The 26,698-nt window shown below is 43.6% G+C and overlaps 2 protein-coding genes across 2 annotated transcripts; one reads left to right on the top strand and one right to left on the bottom strand.

The window, feature by feature from the left end:
- The first annotated feature begins 2,744 nt into the window (after positions 1-2,744).
- On the top strand, positions 2,745-12,102 carry si:ch211-221j21.3. Its single transcript, XM_039616508.1, has 4 exons — positions 2,745-3,043; positions 10,911-11,006; positions 11,221-11,274; positions 11,396-12,102. The coding sequence occupies exons 1-4, from the start codon at positions 2,981-2,983 to the stop codon at positions 11,423-11,425; spliced, it is 243 nt and encodes an 80-aa protein (XP_039472442.1). The 5' UTR covers positions 2,745-2,980; the 3' UTR covers positions 11,426-12,102.
- Positions 12,103-13,427: 1,325 nt separating this feature from the next.
- Positions 13,428-26,410, bottom strand: rpp30 (ribonuclease P/MRP 30 subunit). The gene is made up of 11 exons (XM_031747245.2): positions 26,261-26,410; positions 23,036-23,094; positions 22,739-22,861; positions 20,707-20,778; positions 20,336-20,425; positions 20,139-20,255; positions 20,027-20,056; positions 19,916-19,953; positions 15,038-15,117; positions 14,881-14,955; positions 13,428-13,632 (listed from the first exon to the last, which is right to left on the bottom strand). Exons 1-11 carry the CDS (start codon positions 26,340-26,342, stop codon positions 13,595-13,597), a joined length of 804 nt encoding a protein of 267 aa, XP_031603105.1. The 5' UTR covers positions 26,343-26,410; the 3' UTR covers positions 13,428-13,594.
- Between the last annotated feature and the right edge of the window lie 288 nt (positions 26,411-26,698).

A 26,698-nucleotide genomic window follows, 5' to 3' on the forward strand; every position in this document is an offset into this window, starting at 1 on the left:
TCAGAGCTGTACGGTCTGATACTTGCCTGTGATCCTCTTCATCGCTCTGCTTAGGTCGGGTGAACAGTCTTCATCGCTGTATGACAACGTCGGCGATCTTCTCGGCTGTTTCAGAGTGAAGCTGCTGTTTCACATCACTGTGTGTCAGGCTGTCACTCACCAATCTCTGGTTTCACCTTTTAAAACTCTGGTCTCGGTCCATGAACGCATCACCTAAGCCTCACAGATTCTTTAGCCTAGCCGAACTCACTCACGCTGCTCTGCCGCCACCTGCTGGACACTTTCTGGAACTGCAGCCTTACGCCGAGCAGCTTTTTAAAGCAGACACAGGAAGTGACGAGATCAGTTCTATCCTCTGGTGTGTGCTTTCAGTGTTGGACTTCTTTAAAGCTTTTGATAGACCTGAAAATATTATTTCAATGCCATAAAAACAAATAAGGAGAGCCGTCTCCCTGCAGTCAGGAACAACACAGAGATGTTAAAAGGAACACATCAGCCCTCTTTTTACTCGAGCAGCTGAATTACTCAATATATAAAAACAGGAAAATAGAAATATCACAATTACCACATCATTACTATTATTATTATTATCATGGGTCATTAGCAGGCGATACAGTGTTTATTTTAAAAACCTTCACAAGCGTCTGGTCTGCATGTAAATGTGGAGAAATGCATGAAAACACAGAAAGCACCATACTCGATAAACATGAAGCCAGATATTTACAGCTGTGAAAAGATTTTGTTTATTATTCAAATATGCTTTGCTTGTAACTGTGTAAACTCTGAATGACGACTCACCCTGATAAAACATGAAACCTTGCCTATGCTTATCAAATGCCTGTGAAGACAAGTTCCTGTGCAAAGAGCAACAGAAAATGCCACTTAAGCAGACGTTTAGTATAGTACGGACAGAATGTTTAGTAAGATATGCATTTGTCAGTTAAGCAATCTACATTCTGAGAACAGGCGGAGACTGCCTCCGTCTGCTGTGTAACCTACATGCCTATATAAACTGCAATAAAGAAGAGTACTGGTGTGACTCTCATTAGAGACGTTCACCCCATGTACATGTGATTGTTTATATTGTCTCACTGTGTCTCTGTTTTACTTTGGCAGCCTTCTATTTGGGAGATTTTCCCTTAACAACAGCTTTCAGTGAAAATCACAGTGACGACAGATAAACACTCAGCGTGTTTTACCAAAGAATAAATAATATTAAATACTGTTATTATAACTTATTCATATTTTGTTACTACGTCCAAGCTGCCTGTTCTCTCATGTGTGCCTCCCTCAGGTCTGTTATTTCCTCCTGCTGTCTGCTGTTTATGTTTTATTCATGCACAATGTCATTGTACAATGACAGTAAAGGGCTATTCCACTCTATCTATTCTATTCTATAAGAACGATGGCTCGAGAGATTAATTTATCCAACACTTGATTGAAAAGCATCAAAATTAAATATTAAAATGAACTAAAGTCGTTAGAATGTCATTTGGAACAATAAACACGTCAATAACAGGAACTATGACTGTAGTTGACTTTGAAGTAATGAAGGGTGTTGTTAAGTTTAAGCTGCACATATGTAATGAAAAGGTCAGTTGTGGTTTAGAGTGTGCGGAGTCCAGTTATGCTGAGGTGTGTGCCTCGGTCCACAGCACTGTCTGGAAGCACAGCCAGGTTCTAAAGGAGGAGTTTGGACCAGGGTCCATGTCATGGATGGAAAGGTTTGACGTCATTCTGTTTTTAAGGACGTAAAGTGAACTGCTCTCTCCTAACCTGCTAGCTTTAACGAAAGGATCATTACAGTATTCGTCTGTGACACAGATTTTTCCTCATCTGAGAATTAAAGATTACAACTTTCTGAAGAATAAAAGTAAATGCACGAAATGATGTTTTCCTCTTCCTGTGAAAAGAAAATTTACACTGGAAAGATTTTCGATCGATTTATTTATGTATTTCAGGGCGCGGCCTGCTGGTTGGGTTGCTTGATGAAGATGTTTGTAACTTAAAGACTGTTCAGTAAAAAAAAATTTTAAATCTTTTCAGTTCTCTTCAAATCTCGCGAGACAGTCCGCTCACCTTAATTGGATGGTCTGCTCTCACGTCACAGTATTTGAAATTGAGGCGATCCTAAAAATCTCAAATCAACTTGAAACGTCAACGAGATAAAAAAAAAAGACTTCCGATCGCTTCAGAGCCGCTTCAAAATAAAAGCAATGTGCTGTTTTATTTTTTCCTTCGTTTCTCTTTTTAACCTTGAATGATCAGCCTGTATGTTAGACTTACACATGTATGATTTTATTTGATTTAAGGTTGTGTTTCACGTTTGGCTGCTGTGATGTAGGAATGTGACAACTTTCAGGACTTTGAAGTTTATTCTACCTTTATCTAAATGGAGTAAGTATACACACTAAAATGTGTAATTAATATAAAAACACAGTAAAAATACAACTTTTTTCTTTTAAAAATTTCAAAACCAGATGACTTTTCTTCTTTTTAGGGTTCAAGAAGAAGAATCCTTTTATTTTCATTATGTCTTCACACAACAGAATGTTGTTTAGTAGCTCTCAGCACAACAGAATGTACACACACACACACACACACACACACACACACACACACACACACACACACACACACACACACACGTGTCTGTAGGTATTTTAACATATAAACATATTCACATACATACACACAAAATAAGGCGGAAGCGAAACCGTCGGTGCTTTTATTGTGAAAAGCTTATTCCGTGTCATACCGGAAGCGGTGGGCTCGATGCTGAGAGCTTCATGTTGCCGGTCAGCAGAAGGTCAGCCAACACCAGCAACAGCGGCAGCAGCGGATAGTTGTCGGTCAAGTAGCAGGAAGTTAACGATTGATCGGTTAATCGGCTCCGTTTGTGCTCTTTGGGCGGGAAACCGGCAGCTTCCGGTCCGTGTCTGCCAAACTAATGCTAACAGGCTAACTATTAGCTGCTAGCATGCAGTGCGCGCACCCCATGAAGAAGAGAAGTCTGGAGGCGGAGCCGCGCAACTCCAAAGCGGTAAGACACCTTTTTTTTTTTTTTTTTATTTATTTTTCTTTCTTTCTTTCTTTTAATTTGCACAAAATATAATGTACAACAATTATGGCAATCTCTACAAAGATTCAATTTTTCCAACATGAAATAGTATCAGAACAGGCTGAATTCCAACATATAGAAGAAGGATAATGAACAGGAAGTACAAACAACAACAAATAAATAAAATAAAAACAAACCCCAAACAGAATCAAAGTAAACAAATAAGCAAACATATAAACAAAAAAGAGAGATAATTAAAAGACATAAAATAAGTTATACCTTAGGGGTTTTCTAGCAGATCTAGTTCAACAATCATATGATTCAAATCCAGAGCTTGTTTTTTGTCCATAAATTTTACAGATGAGAGAAAGAGGCAGAGTTCTTTGTGAAAAGTAAAAAAGGACGGCTTTGTTTTCAGAAAACGACATTTGTGAATGAAGAATTTGCCCATAATAATTATTACATTTAAAACATTTTCAAGCTTCTTTTCTTTTCTTAGAGAACCAAACATAATATCATTTTTAGAAAATTCAAGTAAGTTTGGGATCTTAGGGAAGAGCCAGTAGTGCACATCGTTCCACAGGGCTTTACAGAATATACAATCATAAAATAAATGTTCTGTTGATTCAATAACCCCATTACAAAAAGAGCAACAATTATCATCAATAGTGAAGCGACGTCTGAGAAATTCTTTGGAAGGGTAAACACCAGAGAGGATTTTGTAGTGGACCTCCTTAGCTTTGGGAGGAACGGGAAGTTTTAGGTAATTTTTTCTGATCTCTTTCTTTTGATCACCGGAGAACAGATGTGAGATGGAATTTGGATTGGATTTATAAAGCGGTAAGACACCTGAGGAGGGAGGAGGAGCAGTTTATTAGGAGTAGCTGCGGTCATCAGAGTTTATGGAGAAAAACAGTAATAACTTTATTTAAACAGTAACTGTTTACAGAGACACGAGCCAAACAAAAATGATTGAAAAAGAAACATCAGCGAAATAAGAGAACTACAAAATATAAAAACTACAAAGTGACATCAGTCCTGAGCCTCTTCAAGTATTTGCAGGAACATCTGCAGCTTCTCGGAGGATGCTTGGAGCTCTTATTTGAACCTTCAGATGTGGCTCCGTCAGACCTATTCCTCTGATCTTTGTACCTCAGCCTTTCCTCCTCTTTCCCTTCATTGAGAACGGCTTCCTGATGAGCTGAAGGTCCAGATCATCTCCCGGGTCCTGTTTCGGGTCTTCAGACCGTGTTCCTCTGCTGTGGAGATTTTAGGCCTCACACTTCTTCTGTCCAGCTTCCTCAGAAGTTGAAGCGCACCACACTGAGATAAGCAGAGCTTTCAGCTGACAGCTCTTTGGGAGTCACACTTTCTCCCTCTCCCTTATCTTTCCTGCTTGGCTTTCAGGTTTCTTGTATAGTCTCGCTTATTCTCTAACCCTAAGAGAGTCTCCCAGACTTGTTCTCTAAAAACCTAAAGAAGAATTATGGATTTGATCAACTGGTCCCGTAACGAAACTGACAAACTCCTGAGCTGGAGAGAGCCCGATTGTCCTGCGGAGACGTTTGCTGTCGGATACTCGATGGTCGCTTGCGTCATGTGTCTGGCAACACTCTCGATGGAGGACACTGAATGACAGCTACCAATTCGGAACCACAGTAACAGAGTTCTGGCTGATTGGAGCTGGCTCTGAGGTGGCTTATCAAAGAACAAGAAGGGGCTACAGCTGTTCAAAATCCCACAAGGCTGGCCGACATGATAGACGATGGGCAGGGCTGTGAGGACTCAGACTGTTTATTGAACGCAATATGGATACGATCTTGGAGAAGAAGAATGGGAATTGAGAGACCTGCTGACCAGTGACGGACATTAGACCAACTGTAAAATTGGAAGCCGTTTGTTCGCACTAACCAAAACAACTACCATCTTCATCTCATGCGGCCCCCCTGGCGCCAGCTGGATGCTCAAGGCAGAAGCTGACGGGAATAACAAATTCTCCTTAGATAACAAGACTGTGTTGTGACTCTTTCCCCTCATTCAAGGCCACCCGCGTCGACCGAAGATTGTTGACTTTTGCCTAACTGGGTGAAGGGACACTTTCTCTCGGCTGAACACGGAACACACACACATGTACACTGACACAGACCTACACTCACCCCCCCACCCCCTCCAAACGCCTTCGAAGCTTATGTCTTCTATGTTGTGAGATGTGATGATTCATGTGCTGAGGTGTTTTTTTCTTTTCTCTGATCTCCCTGTTGGAGCTCAGTCTGGGGGGAGTTCTTGTTCTCCTCGTCTTTCCTCATGTTGTGCATTTTCTATGGTTTCGGTTAGGGTCGCTGCTCGTGTGGTCGACCAGTCAGTGCTACCTAGCCTGACCTGTTTCCCCAATGTGATGTTTGTGTATTTTATGTACGGTCTTAATTGCCCCTTGGGGATAAATAAAGTGCCTCTGGCTCTGATTTTCTGTCAGAGGGACTTGTCTTTGGCGTTTTTCATAGATTCATTAAAGAAATGGGAACGGTGACGTGTTTATGTGACAGGGAACAAAGGGTCAGAGGGGACATGAGACGCTTTAACTTAAGGTTTTAAAAACACGTTTAGCGCCATCTTGTGTCAGTACAACTGTTTACTTGTGTTGGGAACATTTGGCTTTTTGCATAAAGTAGGCTGATTGCAGCACGTGAACATCTGCTTTGCAGGCTCGATTAGGAACAGCTGCAGACTCCAGCATGTCGGTCTGACACAGTCCTCGTTTATAAAGTGCTTTTACAAACACCAACATCACGGCTAACAGCTGGATGTTCCTGTTTGAGTGCAGCCAGCCAAACAGCCACTTCCTGTTACAGAGTGAAATTTATCCTGGTTTAACATGAACTCACTGCTGCAGCACCACAGTGATCCCCTCACACTGGTGTGACATAAACTAATGTGAGCCTGTTAGCCCCGGCCAACCAACCACATGACGTCACGCTCCATGCTGACAGAAGATGGCGCTGAACATGTTTTTAACACTTTAAGCACTGATTTCTTAAAGCCAGCATCACAGACAGACAGTGGCGGTCCTAGCCTGTTTGGCGCCCTGGGCGAACACTCCCTCTGGCGCCCCCCCCCCCCCCCCCCCCACACACACACACAAAACATGTTAAGGATTGTACATTAACATAAAACTGTTGTCCACACACACATATGAAGAGAGAGAGAGAGTATGCATAGTATGCAAACGGCTACTAAACAGCCATCATAATTCGTCATACAATGAGAACAGGACAAATCAACAATTGACAATGACTAATTAATATTAAAATCTGTAACATAATGTATTGTTTGGAGTTTAGTCTGTTACTGTTACTATTTTTACCATTTCTTCTTGGGGCAACTGTAACCCACATTATTTCCTTAGGGATTAATAAAGTATTCTGATTCTGATTGTTTCAGGATGACCTGCCATTATCCAATCACACATCTGCTTACCTGTATCATTTGTTCGTTTCTTCTCCTCTTCTTTTCTCTTTTTCTAAACTGAGCACCTGATGGCTTTGAACTTTTCTTGTCCATCTTCCATTGGTTTTAATTTTGCACTCCAGTATGAACACCCATCCCTCAACCAGAGGATCACCACAACATAACCTAATAGACCTACACCTTAGTTCACAGATTAACTTTGTCTAGGGTGTATTTCTGGGATTTCACACAACCCAGGATTCAAATCATGAATACATAATGGGCTTGGATTTACAACATTATCAATGAAATGTGCTCTATTTGGAAGCAGCAGGTCTCCCTCCCTTTCGACGGGTTATGTGTGAGACTTTAAATCCTCAAACTGTAAATTATAAATTTTAAATTGTTATTGATCACTTTACCCCGAGTCCTAAAGTGTATATTTATTTTCTTACTCTACTATATTTATTGTTTGTTTACTTGCACTGCTGTAACTGGAGCCTCGTCGTCTCGTCTCTCTATATGCTGGACTGTATGTAGCAGAGATGACAAAGTTTACTTTGACTTCAGCAGCGCCGCAGGCGCTCGAGAGGGCTCTCTCGCTCAGTTTTCGTGTATAGAATTTCGAAAAACATCGTGCAAATTATAAGTTTGTATCATGATGTCTGGTGTTTTCGTGTTTGTTGTTTTGTTTTATTTTGTTTTATTTTTGCGAGTTGGTTATTAGATGCTGCTCCAGCCAGCCAGAGAATCCCCGCCGCCCGCCCTCTCCTCCTGTGCAGCAAGCAGCAGGCACACCTCGCAAACGGAGGGCGCCTTACTCCCAGCAAATGGGCGATAGAAAACCGATCGGTGCCTATGACATTCCCAATATGCGCTGGCTGCCATCGGGCAGCATGAGTACGAGTAATTTTTTTAAAAAAAAAAAAAATTTTTGCCGATGCCCGTGATGCCGCCCCCCATCACGATGCCACCCCGGGCAACCGCCCGTGTCGCCCGTATCTAAAACCGCTACTGCAGACAGAGTTACACCTGTGTGAGTGTCTGAGAGCCGGTGGAGGGTCGGTGGGGTAAAGGAGGTGTGCAGCGCTCGGTGTCTCCGGCTTGGGTACGAGGAAGTATGAAAACCAAGTGCTGACGGAGGCGACTCGATGACCTCTTCATAGAGCTGGGCGATATAAGATTTTTTCATATCACGATATGTTTTTTTTCATTTCAGGCGATAACGATATATATCACGATATAAGCCAAATAACTATATTTGTAAGATTTAAATGTGCCGTTGCTCACAAGTAAAATGTGAAATAATCAGCAGCTTGTTTTGATTTAAATATTTATTTCCCATAATAAGTTCAACAGGGCAGATGTACTTAAGGAACATGAGACTTTTTCAGATAAATAAAGGCAAATATTGCAAACTACACAAAAGGCAGCCGCTAAAGCGTTTAAGTTTCAAAATAGAACAAACAAAACAGACTAAACTGTCAATTCCACTTAGAAACAAAATATTAATTCTAAAAATAAATCTTAGGTCGTTTTACAGGAGAAGACAAAATTGACTAACCTTTGTCAACAGGTCCTAGCCTGTTGGCGCCCTGGAACACACCTCTGGCACAGATTCACTTTGTCTAGGGTTTATTTCTGGGATTTCGCACAACACAGGGTTCAAATCATGAATGCATAATGGGATTGGATTTACAACATTATGAATGAAATGCGCTCTATTTGGTGAGTGTATATTTATTTTCTTACTCTTCTTATATTTATTGTTTGTTTACTTGCACTGCTGTAACTGGAGCCTCGTCGTCTCGTCTCTCCATATACTGGGGTCCGTTCTTTAATAAGTTCGGATTTGATTGTTGACGATTTCGCGTGATCTTGGATCATTCGGTTCTCCGAAGCTCATCTGGGACTTGCTGTCATAGCAACAGATCCAGTGTAAACCTGCTCGGGAGCAGGCTTACTTTATGTAAACAGGATTAGATCGCTGCCACTCAGGTATGTCCGCTGCATTTATACGAAAGCAACAGCGATATTTCGCCACTGTTTCTCCATAAATAAATATTATCAATGTAACTAAAGATAATGCAGCATTTGATTCTTTTATTGATTTCATACAGATACATACAGGTCATTTCCTAAAAAAGGGGAAATGTACTATTAATCATTCTATTACATGTAGTAGATCATGTCAGATGTAATTCATATTTTAGAGTAGTAATAGTAAATTACTTGTGTAATCAAGATGAGAGACCACGGCTATAAAAAGAAGGTGGATTTGGGAAGTCTGTCGCAGCCATGTCCTGTCCGTTTGTACGCGAGCAAGGAAGGTGCAAGATTGATAAGGAGAGTTTCCAGAATTCAGCGGATATTGCGGGATTTTACATTGTACAAATAGCACCAGTTATGAAGGTGCTGCTACTGCACCCCGGCTGCTGGTCTAAGGAAGAGCTGCCCCAGGGATGCCCTCAACAATGGGTCTGGTGGCATTCAACCCTAGGGCCAGCTCCTCTGCCGGGTGTGACGAGGGGTGCAGGACCACCACCTGTCTTTATTTGCTCTCGGCCCTTTTCTTGGTTGCTGTTATAAACAAACAAACAGATTATTTCAGGGTCTCTTTTCAGGAGACTAAAAGCAATATAAGTGATAAATATTACCATTCTGTAGAATATTCTTATATTTCACTTTTACTTGTCCCCATGTTCTAGTGGGTCCTGTTGTGGCTCTAATGTGAAAGAGGATATAATGGAATATAATATAATAAATTACTTATGAATTTAATTTGTCAGCAACTTTCTGCCAGCCTCTCTCCTTGCTTTTGCAGCCTTTGCAGTGTTCCCCTGCGTTTTAATTAAACTCTGAAACTCCTGATATCCCTCAATCAAGAGTTCTTGCTCTGCTGCCGTAAAATACTGAGCGCTCCTTCGACATCTTCGCCGACCAATCACAGAGTTGCCGATCAATGTTTCTACTATCGATGCGTAGCCCCTTTTAAGCCACCCAGTGATCTCACATTATGTCTGTGAAGGTTCTCAGTCATCCAGGTCATCGTAGTCAAAGGGTTTGCAAGAAAAGCGTCTCAAGTTGCTTGAAGACGTTTCACCTTCATAGCTTCTTCAGTTCTAAGGTCAAATGGCGAGAGTCCCAGATTTAAACCCAGTGACCTTAGAACTGAAGAAGCTTCTCCCAGGTGAAACGTCTTCAAGCAACTTAAAGAAGTCCAGACGCTTTTCTTTGCAAACTCCTTTGACTGATCTCACATTACTTCATCCAGCTATACTAATCGTCAACAACAGGTGTGTTCGGAGAACCGGATTAGCGAGCTCAAAGTTAGCGCGACGATTTGATCTTGGATGTAGTAAGCGAGGTACGAAGAACGGACCCCTGGACTGTATGTAGCGGAGATAACAATAAAGTTTACTATGACTTCAGCAGCGCGCAGGCGCACCGAGGGCTCTCGCGCTCACTTTTCACGTATAGAATTTTGAAAAAACATCGGTGCAAATTATAAGTCTGTATCATAATGTCTGGTATTTTTGTGTTTGTTGGTTTGTTTTAATTTTGTTTTATTTTGCAAGTTGGTTATTAGATGCTGCTCCAGCCAGCCAGAGAATCCCCCGCCGCCCCGCCCTCTCCTCCCTGTGCAGCAAGCAGCAGGCGCACCTCGCAAACGGAGGGCGCCCTTACTCCCAGCAAATGGGCGATAGAAAACCGATCGGTGCCTACGACATTCCCGATATGCGCTGGCTGATGCAGCATGAGTACGAGTAATTTTTTTTTTTTTTTTGCCGATATCCGTGATGCCGCCCCCCACGCTACTCTGTTTTTTGTCAGACTTGAAATAGCCGAAATACCTTCACACTACGGAACTTCTGTGGCCCTTCCATTCGACAAGCTCTCCGGCATTGGAACCATCATCGGTTTTCTCTTCGGTAACCGTCGCTCACGCTCTCGGTTGATTTTTCTCTAGTCGGCATCTCATTTTCTCCATTAGCCGGCACGGCGGCTGGCTGCTTCCCAAACAAATACACGTGCGCCTTGGCGCTTGTGCTGTACGTAACAAGTCACGTGACGTGACGCTGCGGCTGTGATTGGTTCGGCTCTGCGCTACTTAATTTGGATTGGCTGTTCTTTTTTTTTTTTTTAAGAGGACAAGAGAGATGAGGCCTATCGCAATAGTTTAATTTTTCTATCGAGAAAAAGTTATTTTGCAATACATATCGTTATCGTTCTATCGCCCAGCTCTACCTCTTCATGACCTCTGTGGTTGCGTGCTGTACTTCTGGTTTACCAAAACGCAAGTTTAGAAGGAAGATCACCTGCTTAGCCCCGCCCCTTCAGCGAGGTCACAGTTTCAGGTGAGGTCCTGAGGTGTGCTGATGGTCCTGATGTTGTTTGTTTTCAGAAGCGGCTCTGTTTGGAGGCAGAGCTCCAGATGTCCGACTGTCCAATGGAGACGTCGCAGAGCAGTCCTGCGACCAATCAGCAGCCGGATCAACAGGTGAGCTCGTCGAGCTTCAAGACAAGACACAGGACACGAATGTGATGTCATTATGATCTGAGGGTCAGAGGTCAGCTTCAGATAAACATGGTGGAAAGTCCTCACCGTGTTCAGCTGGAGGACAGGTGTACAGGTGCTGTTGCTATGGTGACGTTTGTGTGTGTTTGTGTGTGTGTGTGTGTGTGTGTGTGTGTGCGTGCGTGCGTGCGTGCAGGTACGGCCCACACCTGCTCTGCTCTGCTGTCCCAGGTGTCTCAGAGGAGAACCGGTAAGACGCCGAACTCACAAAACAGTTAAGCCCTGCCCCCTGTGGAAGCGAGGCTTACAGAGTCGTCTCTGTGGCTCTGTGATTGGCTGAGAGACTAAACGGTGTCTTCCTGCTGTTTCAGGGTCACTTCAACCACATCATGGGCCTCTGAAGCTCCACCCATTCTCCCGCAACCAGCCGTCCAATCACATTGATGCTTCAGGTGCTTCAGTAAAATGGTGCTGCTAGAAGATGTCATCAAGGCCCCACCTCACCTTCACGGCGTTATCAAGGAGACGGTTTAACGTTTCCATCCAGTGATGCGTTCAGGACCAGCAGTACTCCTCAGACTTAAGTTCTGAAATCTCTGATGTCCTTGCGTCCCTGAACACACCACTACGTGTAAGCGTTTACCTGAGCTTTAAGCCCGCCCCCTCTCCTGTGTGATATGTGTGACAGTCCAATCAATGATCAATAACTGTGATTGACGTGGTGGTGTGTTCCTTGTCTCCGTTTAAAGGGCTTTCACACAGTGAAGACTTGTGATGTGTTTACAGGAAAAAAGCCAGTAGAATTTTTTTTAAGCTCCAGTATAGAAGCAACTGAAAGGCTTAACGAGGTGTTAATGAGTTTACTGTAAGGGGAAGGAAAATTCATGTGGTAAATAATAAGAGTCTTCCTGTCTGTACATTTCTATTTTTCTGAGGCACATTTTTATATTTTTACTCTTGAATTTGACTGAATGTAAAAGCAGCTCCCTATTTTTGATGACATTACTGCCGCTATCTGGGCTGACCAATCAGAGGCCAGCATTTGTACTGATTTCAGAATAAAAGCTTTGACTGTGAACAGCTCTGCCCCCTTTTTCTTTTGACTAAACCAACAAACAGACTGAAGCGAGGAGAACAGTGATGATGGCAGCAGGGGCGTTTCAGAGAGCACGGCGGCGCCTGTAATGGTCAACGACCTTTGATCTTCATCGTGCTGGAGAAGTGTTGAAACTCTAGATCAAAGCTGAACATCGTATGTTTGAAGTGCTCTGACTGTTTGTCAGCCTGGCTACAGTGCTGAAGAGAAACCTGGGGTTGTTCTTATTTTCTTCAATCAGTGACGAATAGTAAGATGTTCTGGCTTTGCGGAGGGCTTTCTTATAAAGCAACAAACTATTTCTCCAGGCTAAATGATGATCCTCTAAATTTGTGACACGCCATTTCCTCTCCAGCTTACGAGTTATCTGCTTTAGGCTACGTGTTTGAGAATTATACCACGGAGTCAGGTACTTCTGATTTGAGGCCTTAGTTTTCACAGGAGCTACAGTATCCAGAGTCGTACGTAGTGAGGAGGTAAAATTATTAACAAGATAATCGACCTCTGTTGGGGTAGCGTTCAGGTAGCTGCTCTGTGTTAGTACAGATGATAACAGTGGGTGGATTATATTCTTAAACTTAGTTACAGTGCTGTCAGAAACACATCTACTGTCATCTTTTCCTAAATGTCTTTACAGAGAAAGGACTTAAAGGTTAAAGTTCATGAAACTACAGTTAGAAAAAGACTAACCATGTAAGGCTTGTTTGGAGGAGCTGCAGGAGAAAGGGTCTTCTGTCTAACATGCAAACTTGGGTTTGCAAAGTGTTTTGGAACAATGTCCTCGTCCATAGTCTAAGGAGCTGGGACAGGACCTGTTTGTCCTTAATGCACAGCAGGGTTTGAACACCTCGCACGAGCTGCCAGCACGGTGGATGATGATCTGAGAGGAGCGCAAACTCCTCTGCACACCAAAGTATTCTGGAGTCGGAGGCCGTCTGTCCCACAGCTGACGCTTGGACCAAACCGGGTCATCAACAGGACGATGACCCAAAAGAAAAGAACAGAGCTGCTGCTACGGTCCAGTCAGACCTCAGAGAGCTGTGCATGAATGAACGCTGCAAACTTCGATGAGACGAAGCAACGCTGAGTGAACCACAGCAAACCATTAATGCAACATCCTGATGATAAAGGAGCTTCTACAAGCTTCTGAGTAACAGTTTGGTCCTCACAGAGCTGCACAGTGCAAATTTCCATATGATTGTAAATAAAAACCAGTTTCATCTGCACATGAATGGACATTTTGTTTGAATTGTTGGGGAGCACAGAGGATGGTAGCAGAGGCCCTGCTGCACAAAGAGAGACACGTGAATTCTTCAAACTGTTTATTAAACTCAGAATTTGCTTTAAACTGTCAGCAGAAACAACAAAAAACCATCAACAGTTTGGAAAAAAGAGGCAGGAGAAGAAACCGGAGTCGGCACCGCCCTCCTCTGCTGTCTGCCCCGCCCTCCACCACTGTCGGTCATTCTCGCGGTCACGTTGGTTTGGCTCTCTTGGCTGCTGGAGTTTCACCTGTTCAGGTAGAAACACACCTGGTCAGTAACCTGCTTATCTTCAGCACTGATGACACAACTTACAATCAATACTCTGAAGCCCACTCGGTGGTACACGGGACCCCACTCTGTGTTCCGGTTATGTTGTCCATGGTTACTACACGCTGGAACATTCAGAAGTGGCCATCCAAAGAACACATCCTGGACATGTCTTCCTTTCTGACTGCAGAATGATCAAACTTTAGAAAACAGACGTTTGTTTTATTCAGAGTGACTGACATCAGCTCGTGTGCAGAGGACAGGGCCGGGGTCATTTCCTCTTATGCTGCTATTGAGGTTGTGCAGACCTGGCTACTGATCACATGACGTTCAGCTGTCGGTCAGTGTTGGACTGAAGCTTCAGTCACACGGGCTTAGAGACGACCGTCTGTGGAGAAAAAATGACCCCGAGTCCCGCTGCAGCCGGCTCAGATCACTTCTTCAGGAAGAGTGTTTAAATAAAGGTTCATGTAAAAATTCCAACATCCAGGTGACATTCAGGACGTACATCCAGCACACAGACATGTCCGATATCAGCCAGGAACTGTTTCAAGAGGTGTGTGATAGGTTTGTAGCATAAACCTATTCGCTGGAACGTTCAGGACAATTCTACTACACAGCAAAAAGCAAGACACAAGCAGGCAAAGTTCTTTGTGTTACTCATGCATGAGGGAGACCTGACCTCCGTCAGACTCTCAGCCAGGTTCCCTGTAGCACTCTTTTTATTGTGGTTACATGACTATGCATAGGCTCATTATAGGTACACATGTGAACGAAGAGTACCGTCTGTGTGCGTGCGTGCGTGCGTGTCAGAATGTGACCCCATAAACGACTTCCCTAAACCTGCTGGTCTGGAAGTCCAGCAGTTCATCTAAACAAAAGGTACTTAAACTAAAACAGATATAGATGTATTGGCTATACCATATATCAGCAAGAAAAGATACGACCTCTTCCCATGACCCTAGGATGTGAGTGTGTATGCCAGAACACTCTGGAATGCACACACAGTCTTTGCAGACTCCTAAGGATCAAACCTCTACCAACATGACATTGATTATAAAACTCTAAGCATATATGAGTAGATATTTCTAAGCATAAATGACAATCCAATAATATAAACCTGACGGTGTGTTTGATTCGCTCATCATCACTTTATTCCACTGCAGCTCAATCGCCACACAGCACAAACATCTGTAACGTCTGTAAAGATGACTGGACTCAAACCTACCGTCTTCTGAGCCCTGTGGCGCCTCCCGCTGGCTCCTCGTGGTGTAGATGATCCCGCTGGCTGTCCTCCTGGTTTCTGACCACAAACAAACGAACAAAGTGTTTCCTGAGAGGGTTCGTGCTCGCTCACAGGTGCAGATGCAGCACTGGGCGCTCACCTGCGTGCAGCAGAGCGGCTCTGCAGGTGGACGAAACGGCTTCTTTGGCGTCTCCGTCTGACAAACCGAACAGCAGAGCTCTGAGGAGGAGCATCAGGACCACAACGCCACACGCAGTAGTACTGCAGTACTACTGCAGTACTACTACAGTAAAACACACAGTAACACACACAGTACTACTGCAGTAACACACGCAGTACTACTGCAGTAACACACACAGTATCACACACAGTAACACACACAGTACTACTGCAGTAACACACACAGTAACACACAGTAACACACGCAGTACTACTGCAGTAACACACACAGTAACACACGCAGTACTACTGTAGTAACACACGCAGTGCTACTGTAGTAACACACACAGTAACACACACAGTAACACACGCACAGTACTACTGCACTAACACACACAGTAACACATGCAGTATCACACACAGTAACACACACAGTACTACTCTAGTAACACACACAGTAACACACAGTATCACACACAGTATCACACACAGTACTACTGCAGTAACACACACAGTAACACACAGTATCACACACAGTATCACACACAGTACTACTGCAGTAACACACACAGTAACACACAGTAACACACGCAGTACTACTGCAGTAACACACGCAGTACTACTGTAGTAACACACACAGTAACACACGCAGTACTACTGTAGTAACACACGCAGTACTACTGTAGTAACACACACAGTAACACACGCAGTGCTACTGTAGTAACACACACAGTAACACACACAGTAACACACGCACAGTACTACTGCACTAACACACACAGTAACACATGCAGTATCACACACAGTAACACACACAGTACTACTCTAGTAACACACACAGTACTACTGTAGTAACACACACAGTAACACACAGTATCACACACAGTAACACAAGCAGTACTACTGCAGTAACACACACAGTAACACACAGTAACACACGCAGTACTACTGCAGTAACACACGCAGTACTACTGTAGTAACACACACAGTAACACACGCAGTACTACTGTAGTAACACACGCAGTGCTACTGTAGTAACACACACAGTAACACACACAGTAACACACACACTACTGCACTAACACACACAGTAACACATGCAGTATCACACACAGTAACACACACAGTACTACTCTAGTAACACACACAGTACTACTGTAGTAACACACACAGTAACACACGCAGTATCACACACAGTAACACACACAGTACTACTGTAGTAACACACACAGTAACACACAGTATCACACACAGTAACACACGCAGTACTACTGCTAGTAATACACACAGTACACTGCAGTAACACACGCAGTACTACTGCAGTAACACACACAGTACTACTGTAGTAACACACACAGTAACACACACAGTACTACTGTAGTAACACACACAGTAACACACACAGTAACACACACAGTAACACACACAGTACTACTGCAGTAACACACGCAGTAACACACGCAGTACTACTGCAGTAACACACACAGTAAACACACAGTACTACTGCAGTACACACACAGTAACACACACAGTACTACTGCAGTAACACACAGTAACACACAGTAACACACACAGTACTACTGCAGTAACACACACAGTAACACACACAGTACTACTGCAGTAACACACGCAGTAACACACGCAGTACTACTGCAGTAACACACACAGTATCACACACAGTAACACACACACAGTACTACTGTAGTAACAGACACAGTACTACTGCAGTAACACACGCAGTACTACTGCAGTAACACACACAGTAACACACACAGTACTACTGCAGTAACACACACAGTACTACTGCAGTAACACACGCAGTAATACACACAGTACTACTGCAGTAACACACACAGTATCACACACAGTACTACTGCAGTAACACACGCAGTAACACACGCAGTACTACTGCAGTAACACACACAGTATCACACACAGTAACACACACACACAGTACTACTGTAGTAACACACACAGTACTACTGCAGTAACACATGCAGTACTACTGCCGTAACACACACAGTATCACACACAGTACTACTGTAGTAACACACACAGTAACACACACAGTACTACTGCAGTAACACACGCAGTACTACTGCAGTAACACACGCAGTAATACACACAGTACTACTGCAGTAACACACACAGTAACACACTGCAGTAATACACACAGTACTACTGCAGTAACACACACAGTAACACACACACAGTACTACTGCAGTAACACACGCAGTACTACTGCAGTAACACACACAGTATCACACACAGTAACACACACACAGTACTACTGCAGTAACACATGCAGTACTACTGCCGTAACACACACAGTAACACACACAGTACTACTGTAGTAACACACAGAGTAACACACACAGTACTACTGTAGTAACACACACAGTAACACACACAGTACTACTGTAGTAACACACACAGTAACACACACAGTACTACTGTAGTAACACACACAGTAACACACACAGTACTACTGTAGTAACACACACAGTAACACACACAGTAATACACACAGTACTACTGCAGTAACACACGCAGTACTACTGCAGTAACACACACAGTACTACTGCAGTAACACACACAGTAATACACACAGTACTACTGTAGTAACACACACAGTAATACACACAGTACTACTGCAGTAACACACACAGTATTACTGCAGTAACACACAGTATCACTGCAGTAACACACAGTATCACACACAGTAACACACACAGTACTACTGTAGTAACACACACAGTAACACACACAGTACTACTGCAGTAACACACACAGTAACACACGCAGTACTACTGTAGTAACACAAGCAGTACTACTGCAGTAACACACACAGTAACACACAGTATTACTGCAGTAACACACAGTATCACTGCAGTAACACACACATCACACACAGTAACACACACAGTACTACTGTAGTAACACACACAGTAACACACACAGTACTACTGCAGTAACACACACAGTAACACACGCAGTACTACTGCAGTAACACAAGCAGTACTACTGCAGTAACACACACAGTAACACACACAGTACTACTGCAGTAACACACACAGTAACACACGCAGTACTACTGTAGTAACACGCAGTACTACTGCAGTAACACAAGCAGTACTACTGCAGTAACACACACAGTAACACACACAGTACTACTGTAGTAACACACACAGTAACACACACAGTAGTACTGCAGTAAAACACACAGTAACACACGCAGTACTACTGCAGTAAAACACACAGTAACACACACAGTACTACTGCAGTAACACACACAGTACTACTGTAGTAAAACAAACAGTAACACACACAGTACTACTGCAGTAACACACACAGTAAAACACACAGTAACACACGCAGTACTACTGCAGTAACACACACAGTAACACACACAGTACTACTGTACTAACACACACAGTAATACACGCAATACTACTGCAGTAACACACGCAGTACTACTGTAGTAAAACAAACAGTAACACACGCAGTACTACTGCAGTAACACACACAGTAACACACACAGTACTACTGCAGTAACACACACAGTAACACACACAGTAACACACGCAGTACTACTGCAGTAACACACACAGTAAAACACACAGTAACACACACAGTACTACTGCAGTAACACACACAGTAACACACACAGTAACACACGCAGTACTACTGCAGTAACACACACAGTAAAACACACAGTAACACACGCAGTACTACTGCAGTAACACACAGTACTACTGTAGTAAAACAAACAGTAACACACGCAGTACTACAGTAACACACACAGTAACACACACAGTACTACTGCAGTAACACACACAGTAACACACACAGTAACACACGCAGTACTACTGCAGTAACACACACAGTAAAACACACAGTAACACACACAGTACTACTGCAGTAACACACACAGTAACACACACAGTAACACACGCAGTACTACTGCAGTAACACACACAGTAAAACACACAGTAACACACGCAGTACTACTGCAGTAACACACACAGTAATACACACAATACTACTGCAGTAACACACGCAGTACTACTGTAGTAAAACAAACAGTAACACACGCAGTACTACTGCAGTAACACACACAGTAACACACACAGTACTACTGCAGTAACACACACAGTAACACACACAGTACACACACAGTACTACTGCAGTAACACACACAGTAACACACACAGTAACACACGCAGTACTACTGCAGTACACACACAGTAAAACACACAGTAACACACACAGTACTACTGCAGTAACACACACAGTAATACACACAACACTACTGCAGTAACACACGCAGTACTACTGTAGTAAAACAAACAGTAACACACGCAGTACTACTGCAGTAACACACACAGTAACACACACAGTACTACTGCAGTAACACACACAGTAACACACACAGTAACACACACAGTACTACTGCAGTAACACACACAGTAACACACGCAGTAACACACACAGTACTACTGCAGTAACACACACAGTAACACACGCAGTAACACACACAGTACTACTGCAGTAAAACACACAGTAACACACACAGTAACACACACACACAGTACTGCTGCAGTAACACACGCACATAGTACTACTGCAGTAACACACGCAGTACTACTGCAGTAACACACACAGTAACACACACAGTAACACACGCAGTACTACTGCAGTAACACACACAGTAACACACACAGTAACACACACAGTACTACTGTAGTAACACACGCAGTAACACACAGTATCACACACAGTACTACTGCAGTAAAACACACAGTAACACACGCAGTACTACTGTAGTAACACACGCAGTAGTACTGATGAAGGATACAGGTTGGTGACATCATACGGTCCTCTGAGCTCGAGAGCCTGCAAACAAAAATCAGCGTGCTGAGCACAGCCACCAATCAATCAGCGATCAATACAGTCACAGATCACTGACCTTCTGAGCTGCACTGGACAGAATCACACTCTGAAAAAAACACAAACACACTTTAGTCACGTGACAGGAAGTTGAGTCGTTGGTACAGGAAGCGTTGGAGAAACAGCACCACCTTTCCTTTGCAGCTCTCCATCAGACTGACGGCGTTGGCGATGGTGTAGCGCCTCATGGTGGAGTCTCTGATGGCTGCAGAGTACGACACCTCGAACACCACACCTCTGTCTATGGCCTACACACACACACACACACACATTAATAAACAGTCACGTGACGGTCGCAGTAATAATCTGGGTCACGATGCTCGGTCACCCCATTGATCGGCGCTCTCTTGAAGAAGAAGGGAAGTTTCTCCGTCATCGGCACACAGATGATGTCGATGTCATAAACCATGCAGGCTGCCTGCACACATACACACAGACACACACACAGGGTTACATTACATACATATGAGAGGTTTTGGAACTGAGCATCTAATCATGTGTCTGATGTGTGAATATTTTGTGTGTGTGTGTGTGTGTGTGTGTGTGTGTGTTACCACACAGCAGTGTTATTTTTACGCAGTGTTCAGGTGCAGCAGGAAAAGCCAGATTTATTTTAAAAGTGTGGAAATAAAGCTGAAGAAGCAGAAAGTCCTGCAGTCAGTGAATGCAGCGCAGTGTTTGCATGTCAGTGAAGCTCACGTGGAAAAGTTTCTCTGAGGTCGGCTGGACAGCGAGCAGGTCAAAGCAACGGTACTCCGGAGCGTTCGGCCTCTGAAAACACACACACACACACACACACACACACACACACACCAAACCATGAATGAGGTTGTCACCCTTCAGATTATAATCCTGTAACCATGGACACGGCTGATGTAATCTGGAATCCTCTGGAATCTCTTTAATTCAATTTTAGCACAAATCACAACCACAGTCGCCCCAAACCACTCAAGTAATCCTGTAATCTGTAATCCTGTAATCTGTAATACAGATACAGTTAAGCCCATAATTATTCATACCCCTGGCAAATTTTGACTTAAAGTTACTTTTATTCAACTAGCAAGTTATTTTTTGACTGGAAATGACACAGGCGTCTCACAAAAGATAATAAGATGATGTACAAGACGCATCATTGTGGAAAAAATATTTCTCAACTTTTATTTACATTTGAGCAAAAAGTAACATGTCCAGAATTATTCATACCCTCTACAAACTGTCACAGTCTCTGGGAAAATCCAAAGTTCCATCCATTCCAAATAGTCAAAGCTGTTCTAAAGCATCCTAATTACCCTGATTAATTGGAAATAGCTGTTTTGATCAACTCAACAGGTGAAAAACAGCAGCTCTCTGCAGGTGGTCTGTGGACATTCATGGCTAAGACAAAGGAACTCAGTGAGGACCTGCAGCTGTGCATTGTGGCTGCTCACAAGTGAGGAATGGGCTACAAGGCCATATCCAAATGTTTTCAAGTTCCAGTGGCTACAGTGCAAAGTATTATTAAAAAATACAAGATGTTCCGCACTGTGGAAAATCTCAGAGGACGTTGTCGGAAGAAAGTGAAACCTGTGCTGGCCAGGAGGATAGTGAGAGCGGTGAAAAAGAATCCAAGGATCACCACCAAGGCCATTCTGGTGAATCTGGGCTCTGCTGGTGGCAATGTCTCAAGGCAGACAGTCCAACGGACACTGTTGGGTTCCACGGATGCAGACCAAGGAAAACGCCACTTCTCCAGGCACTTCTAAGGCATGCAAAAGCTCATTTGGCCTTTGCAAATGCTCATTTGGACAAAGAAGAAGGTTTCTGGTCTTCAGTGTTATGGTCAGATGAAACAAAAATTGAATTATTTGGTCACAATGATTTTGCCTTCATTTGGCATAAAATGGAGAAGCCTTCAACCCACAGAACACCATCCCCACTGTCAAACATGGTGGTGGGAACCTAATGCTTTGGGTGTGTTTTTTTAGCCAATGGACCATGGAACCTAATCACAGTAAACAGCACCATGAAAAAGAGCAATACATGAAGATTCTCAACAACAACATCAGGCAGTCTGCAGAAAAACTTGGCCTTGGGAACCAGTGGACATTTTAGCACGACAATGACCCAAAACATACAGCAAACGTGGTGAAGAAATGGTTAGCAGACAACAACATTAACGTTTTGCAGTGGCCTAGCCAGAGTCCTGACTTGAATCCAATTGAGAATCTGTGGAGGGAGCTAAAGATCAGGGTGATGGCAAGAAGACCTCCAACCTGAAAGATTTGGAGCTCATTGCTAAAGATGAATGGGCAAAATGCCTGTGGAGACATGCAAAAAGCTGGTCTGCAATTATAGGAAGCGTTTGATTGCTGTAATAGCCAATAAAGGCTTTTTTTCTATTGATTATTGAGAAGGGTATGAATAATTCTGGACATGATACTTTTTGCTAAAATATAAATAAAACCTGAGAAATATTTTTTTTCCACAATGATGCCTCTTGTACATCATCTTATTATCTTTGGGGAGACACCTGTGTCATTTCTGCTCAAAAAAGAACTTGCTTGTTGAACAAAAGTAACTTTAAGTCAAAATTTGGCAGGGGTATGAATAATTATGGGCTTAACTGTATATAAAATGTACTTTACAGCTGACAGAGGCCCCGCCCCCTCAGCACCCTGCCTTACAGATTGATTATGAAGACGTGATCGATGAGTTTACAGGTTTATGAAACGTCAGAGTTTACAGAACTCACAAAGTGACTCGCGTCTGACATCAACACCGTCAGCCTGTTCAGCACTCTGATTGGACGAGACCGACCCTGCACCATGGGCAGCTGATCGATCAGTTCGTTGATAGGAGTCGGGGTGGGGATCTCCTGCAGGAAGGACACGGAGACTTACAAAATAAAAGTCTGAAGCTACGGATGCTTTTTGTTAAAAACTAGCCACAGATGTTTTATTTATTGATTGCTAATCAAACAGGTTCAACCTGAATATTAATCCCACGGTTTCTGTGCTGTTCCTGAACGCAGCGCAGCAGGTGCACTCACCTGTTTCTTCTTAGCTGTGGGCTCAAACACGTAGTTGAGTGCGATGGTGGAGAATCCGACTACAGGAGGACAGAAACACGTGTGAGGGCTGGAAGGTTTTCACCGTGCGATGCAACGCATCAGAGCGGGAGGCGGCTGATAATCACTGACAGATGGATAAAGGTCACTGACACGCTCACAGCAAGAGGAACCTCTAAAACGGCCAGTTTTTTGAATGGAGTCTGGTGTAAACGCTGCTCACAGATTACATCTGCACCTTCAGATGTTCTGTTTGTTTACTTGAAGCTGACTCGGATTTCTTCGTTACATGTTTTCCATTTTGTTTTCCACACACACCAAACCATGAATCAGGTTGTCACCCTTCAGATTATAATCCTGTAACCATGGACACGGCTGATGTACCTATCCCCACAGCTTGCGACCCTGAAAAGGATAAGCGGAAGCGAATGGATGGATGGATGGATGTTTTCCATTTTGTTTTAACTGAACTCGTAAAACCATTAAAAATTGCTGATTTTTGAATGGAGTCTGGTTTGGCTGTTGTTTGTTGTTTTGGGTGCAAATCTGATCACTTAAACTTGACTGACAGGATGTTTCACTGATAATAAAGTGACCATGAGAGGCTGAAGACATCAAACCCTCCTCAATGACAGGAGGAGGGCATCAGAGAAGAGGTGAGACTGGTTCAGATGTTACTGAGAGACGAGATCAGAGAGGATAAGGACATTTACAGGAGGAAGCAGGAGTGGAAACTCCAGCAGAACAGCATGAGAGAGCAGAGGAGGGTGAGGGCAGAGGTAAGGAGTGAATGTGTTGTTCACCAGATTTACACTGCAGGTAAAGCGCCTCCCGCTATAGCCTTACCTGCAGTCAGCCTGCAGTCCACAGCCATACCCCTCCCACACCTGTCACTTTCACTCACAACCAGGTTCAGAGACAAACGAGAAGACTCCACTCAGCCAGGTCTGCTGGACCAGCCGGCGAGGACCATCAGGCCGAGCCTCCTGGGTGATAAGCTAACAGCGATGCAGGTGGATGCTTCTCTGGTGTCCTGGATTGTTGTTACCTAAGAGGAAGACCACAATGTGTGCGTCTTCCACAGTGTGTGTCTGACAAGGTGATCAGCAACACAGGGGCACCACAAGGGACCGTCCTCTCCCCCTCCACACCACAGACTTCAGCCACTGACCTCCATCTTCAGAAGATTCTGATGACTCTGCGGTGGTTGGATGCATCAGTGAGGGTGATGAGTCAGAGTACCGGGCTGTGGTCGACTCCTTTGTCACGTCACGCAGAATCATCTGCAGCTCAATGTGGCAAAGACCAAAGAACTGATTGTGGACTTTAGGAGGACCAGGAAATCTGTGACCTCTGTTTCAATCCAGGGTGAGGATGTTGTGGAGGACTATAAATACCTCAGAGTGCACATAGATAATAAACTCGACTGGGTTAAAAACACCACTGCCCTCTACAGGCAGTCCCGGAGTCGTCTCTGAGGTCCTTCAACATCTGTCGGACAATGCTCAGGAGTTTCTATGAGTCTGTTATGGTCAGTGCTATCCACTGTGCTGCTGCATGCTGGGACAGCAGGTTGAGGGTTGCTGATGCCAACAGACTCAATAAACTGATCACAAGGCCAGTAATGTTGTGGGGATGGAGCTGGACTCCCTTAGGGTGGTGTCTGAGAGATGGATGTTGTCCAAAATAAAGACAATACTGGACAATACCTCCCACCCACTCCATGACATGCTGGCCAATAGGGCTGGGCCATATGGCGGAAAAAGCATGGCGGCAACGGAGAATGAGAAGGGCGAAAGCGGATCGTTGAGTGAAACAGATGAACCAGAATTGGTTTGTAAAAATGCTGCAACGTCAGTGGTGTGGAACTGGTTTAGCTTTCGTCCGTCAGATACACAACAAAGCACTATTTTTGGTAGCGCATGCTAGCGGGCCGTCGTTATTGCCCTGTTTTTTGGAAAATACGGCGCACTTAAAATCAATCCTTTGATTTTTCTGAAAATCGACAGTGCCCCTTATAATCCCGCGTTATGTATGAATTCTGGTTGTGCTTACTGACCTCGGCGGTACACGTGGTACACGGCGCTCGAAAATCTGTTAAATGTTTTAGTAGGACTTTGCTAAGCTACGAAGCCGCACCGCTTGATGGATTGTCGGAGCATTACGGCTATCGTAGGCAGGAGCCTCGCGGAGTGATACGTACTGTGCTTCAACATAATATTACCGTATTGTGTGTGTATAACCTCTTTTTAAGGTTTGTGGATATTATACATGGTTATGCTGATGATATGTCGCCAGTTTCCACTAGAAATGCCTTTTGGTTAAACTTTTAGCAAGGAATTTGCATTTGCACTGTTAAATTTTTATATAACTTTAATGCACATAAAAAACAGCTGCTTGTTTAAGTGAAAATACATTGATGTTCTTTTTTGCACTAATAAAGTTGCGGAGTTGTAAAGTATTTTGTCTAGTGTCAATTATATCGTCAGTTATATTGTTATCTCAAATTTTCAAATGTATATCGTGATAAATATTTTTGGTCATATCACCCTGCTCTACTGGCCAATCACAGGAGCACGCTCAGTGAGAGACTGAGATTACCCATGATGCACCACTGAACGACACCGGAAGTCATTCCTGCCCGTGTCCATCTCCCTGTATAACTCCTCCATCTAACACACTGTAAACACTGTAATAGTTAGAGCCTCACTATCTGCACACACAGAGGAACGAAGTCAGCAGGACAAGAGGGCAGCTCAGTGTTAACACTTATATATTTACTGTGTGTAATTGTTTATAGAGCTGTTTGTTCTAAGCTGTATTATGTCACTTAGTTCAGTGTGTTACGGCTCTGGCTTGGAACAACTGTGAACACATAATTAAAATCATCAGTCTCTGAGGAATACGAGAGTACAGACTTTTGTTTACATTTCTGCAAACCGCGGAGAAACCTTAAAATGACAGTTTTTTAAATGGAGTCTGGTGGAAAACTTCTTGCTTGCCCTCTGAGAGATCTGACCTGAGCTGGTCCTGTAAGTGAAGTTTCAGCAGCAGCTCAGAGAGCAGGCACAAAGTTTTCCACCAGACTCCATTCAAAAAACAGTCATTTTTAAAGCTGCTGCTTCGGGAGCCAGCAGCGTTACGTCCCCGGGGCTCAGCAGCGGCAGGCCGGCGCACAGAGCGTTGTCTGCGGCCGCGGACACTCACGGTGAGCCGCCGTCTCTACGACGCTGCGCAGGTCGCTCCTGTCCGGGAGAAACGGCACGTTCAGGTCCATAAACACCGCCATGATGCCTCCGTCCGCCGCTCCACCACGTGTGCGCAGCTGCAAAGACTGCTGGGAACAGCAGTCCTCACGTCACAGGCGGAAGTAGCATTAAAGTCGTTTTTACCTGTCTGAGGTGAAAACTGAATATGAAACCTTTATTTATTCAAACTGTGAAACACTGGAAATAAAGTTTTAACAGGCAGTTACTGATGGATGTTCAGCCCTGTCAGAGCCACGCCTGTCCACAGTACAATAATAACAGTCAAATAATGACGCGAACAGTGACGTCATATTTCAATTATATTCATTATATCAAATTAATGTTTTCTATCGTCTAATTAATATAATATTATATTTTACACACAGAGTTTTATTTT

The sequence above is a fragment of the Oreochromis aureus genome, linkage group 8, assembly GCF_013358895.1.
Source record: "Oreochromis aureus strain Israel breed Guangdong linkage group 8, ZZ_aureus, whole genome shotgun sequence".
In the NCBI taxonomy this organism is placed as follows: Eukaryota; Metazoa; Chordata; class Actinopteri; order Cichliformes; family Cichlidae; genus Oreochromis; species Oreochromis aureus.

Excerpts from the sequence above, each read along its gene's own strand:
- si:ch211-221j21.3 (XM_039616508.1), top strand. The coding sequence starts at position 2,981 with ATGCAGTGCGCGCACCCCATGAAGAAGAGAAGTCTGGAGGCGGAGCCG. Across the intron at positions 3,044-10,910 it reads AGCCGCGCAACTCCAAAGCG|AAGCGGCTCTGTTTGGAGGC; the intron begins GTAAGACACCTT and ends GTTTGTTTTCAG. Across the intron at positions 11,275-11,395 it reads GGTGTCTCAGAGGAGAACCG|GGTCACTTCAACCACATCAT; the intron begins GTAAGACGCCGA and ends CTGCTGTTTCAG.
- rpp30 (XM_031747245.2), bottom strand. The coding sequence starts at position 26,342 with ATGGCGGTGTTTATGGACCTGAACGTGCCGTTTCTCCCGGACAGGAGC. Across the intron at positions 20,057-20,138 it reads TGGAGAGCTGCAAAGGAAAG|AGTGTGATTCTGTCCAGTGC; the intron begins GTGGTGCTGTTT and ends TGTTTTTTTCAG. Across the intron at positions 13,633-14,880 it reads GCCACAGGGCTCAGAAGACG|GTGAAACTCCAGCAGCCAAG; the intron begins GTAGGTTTGAGT and ends CTACCTGAACAG.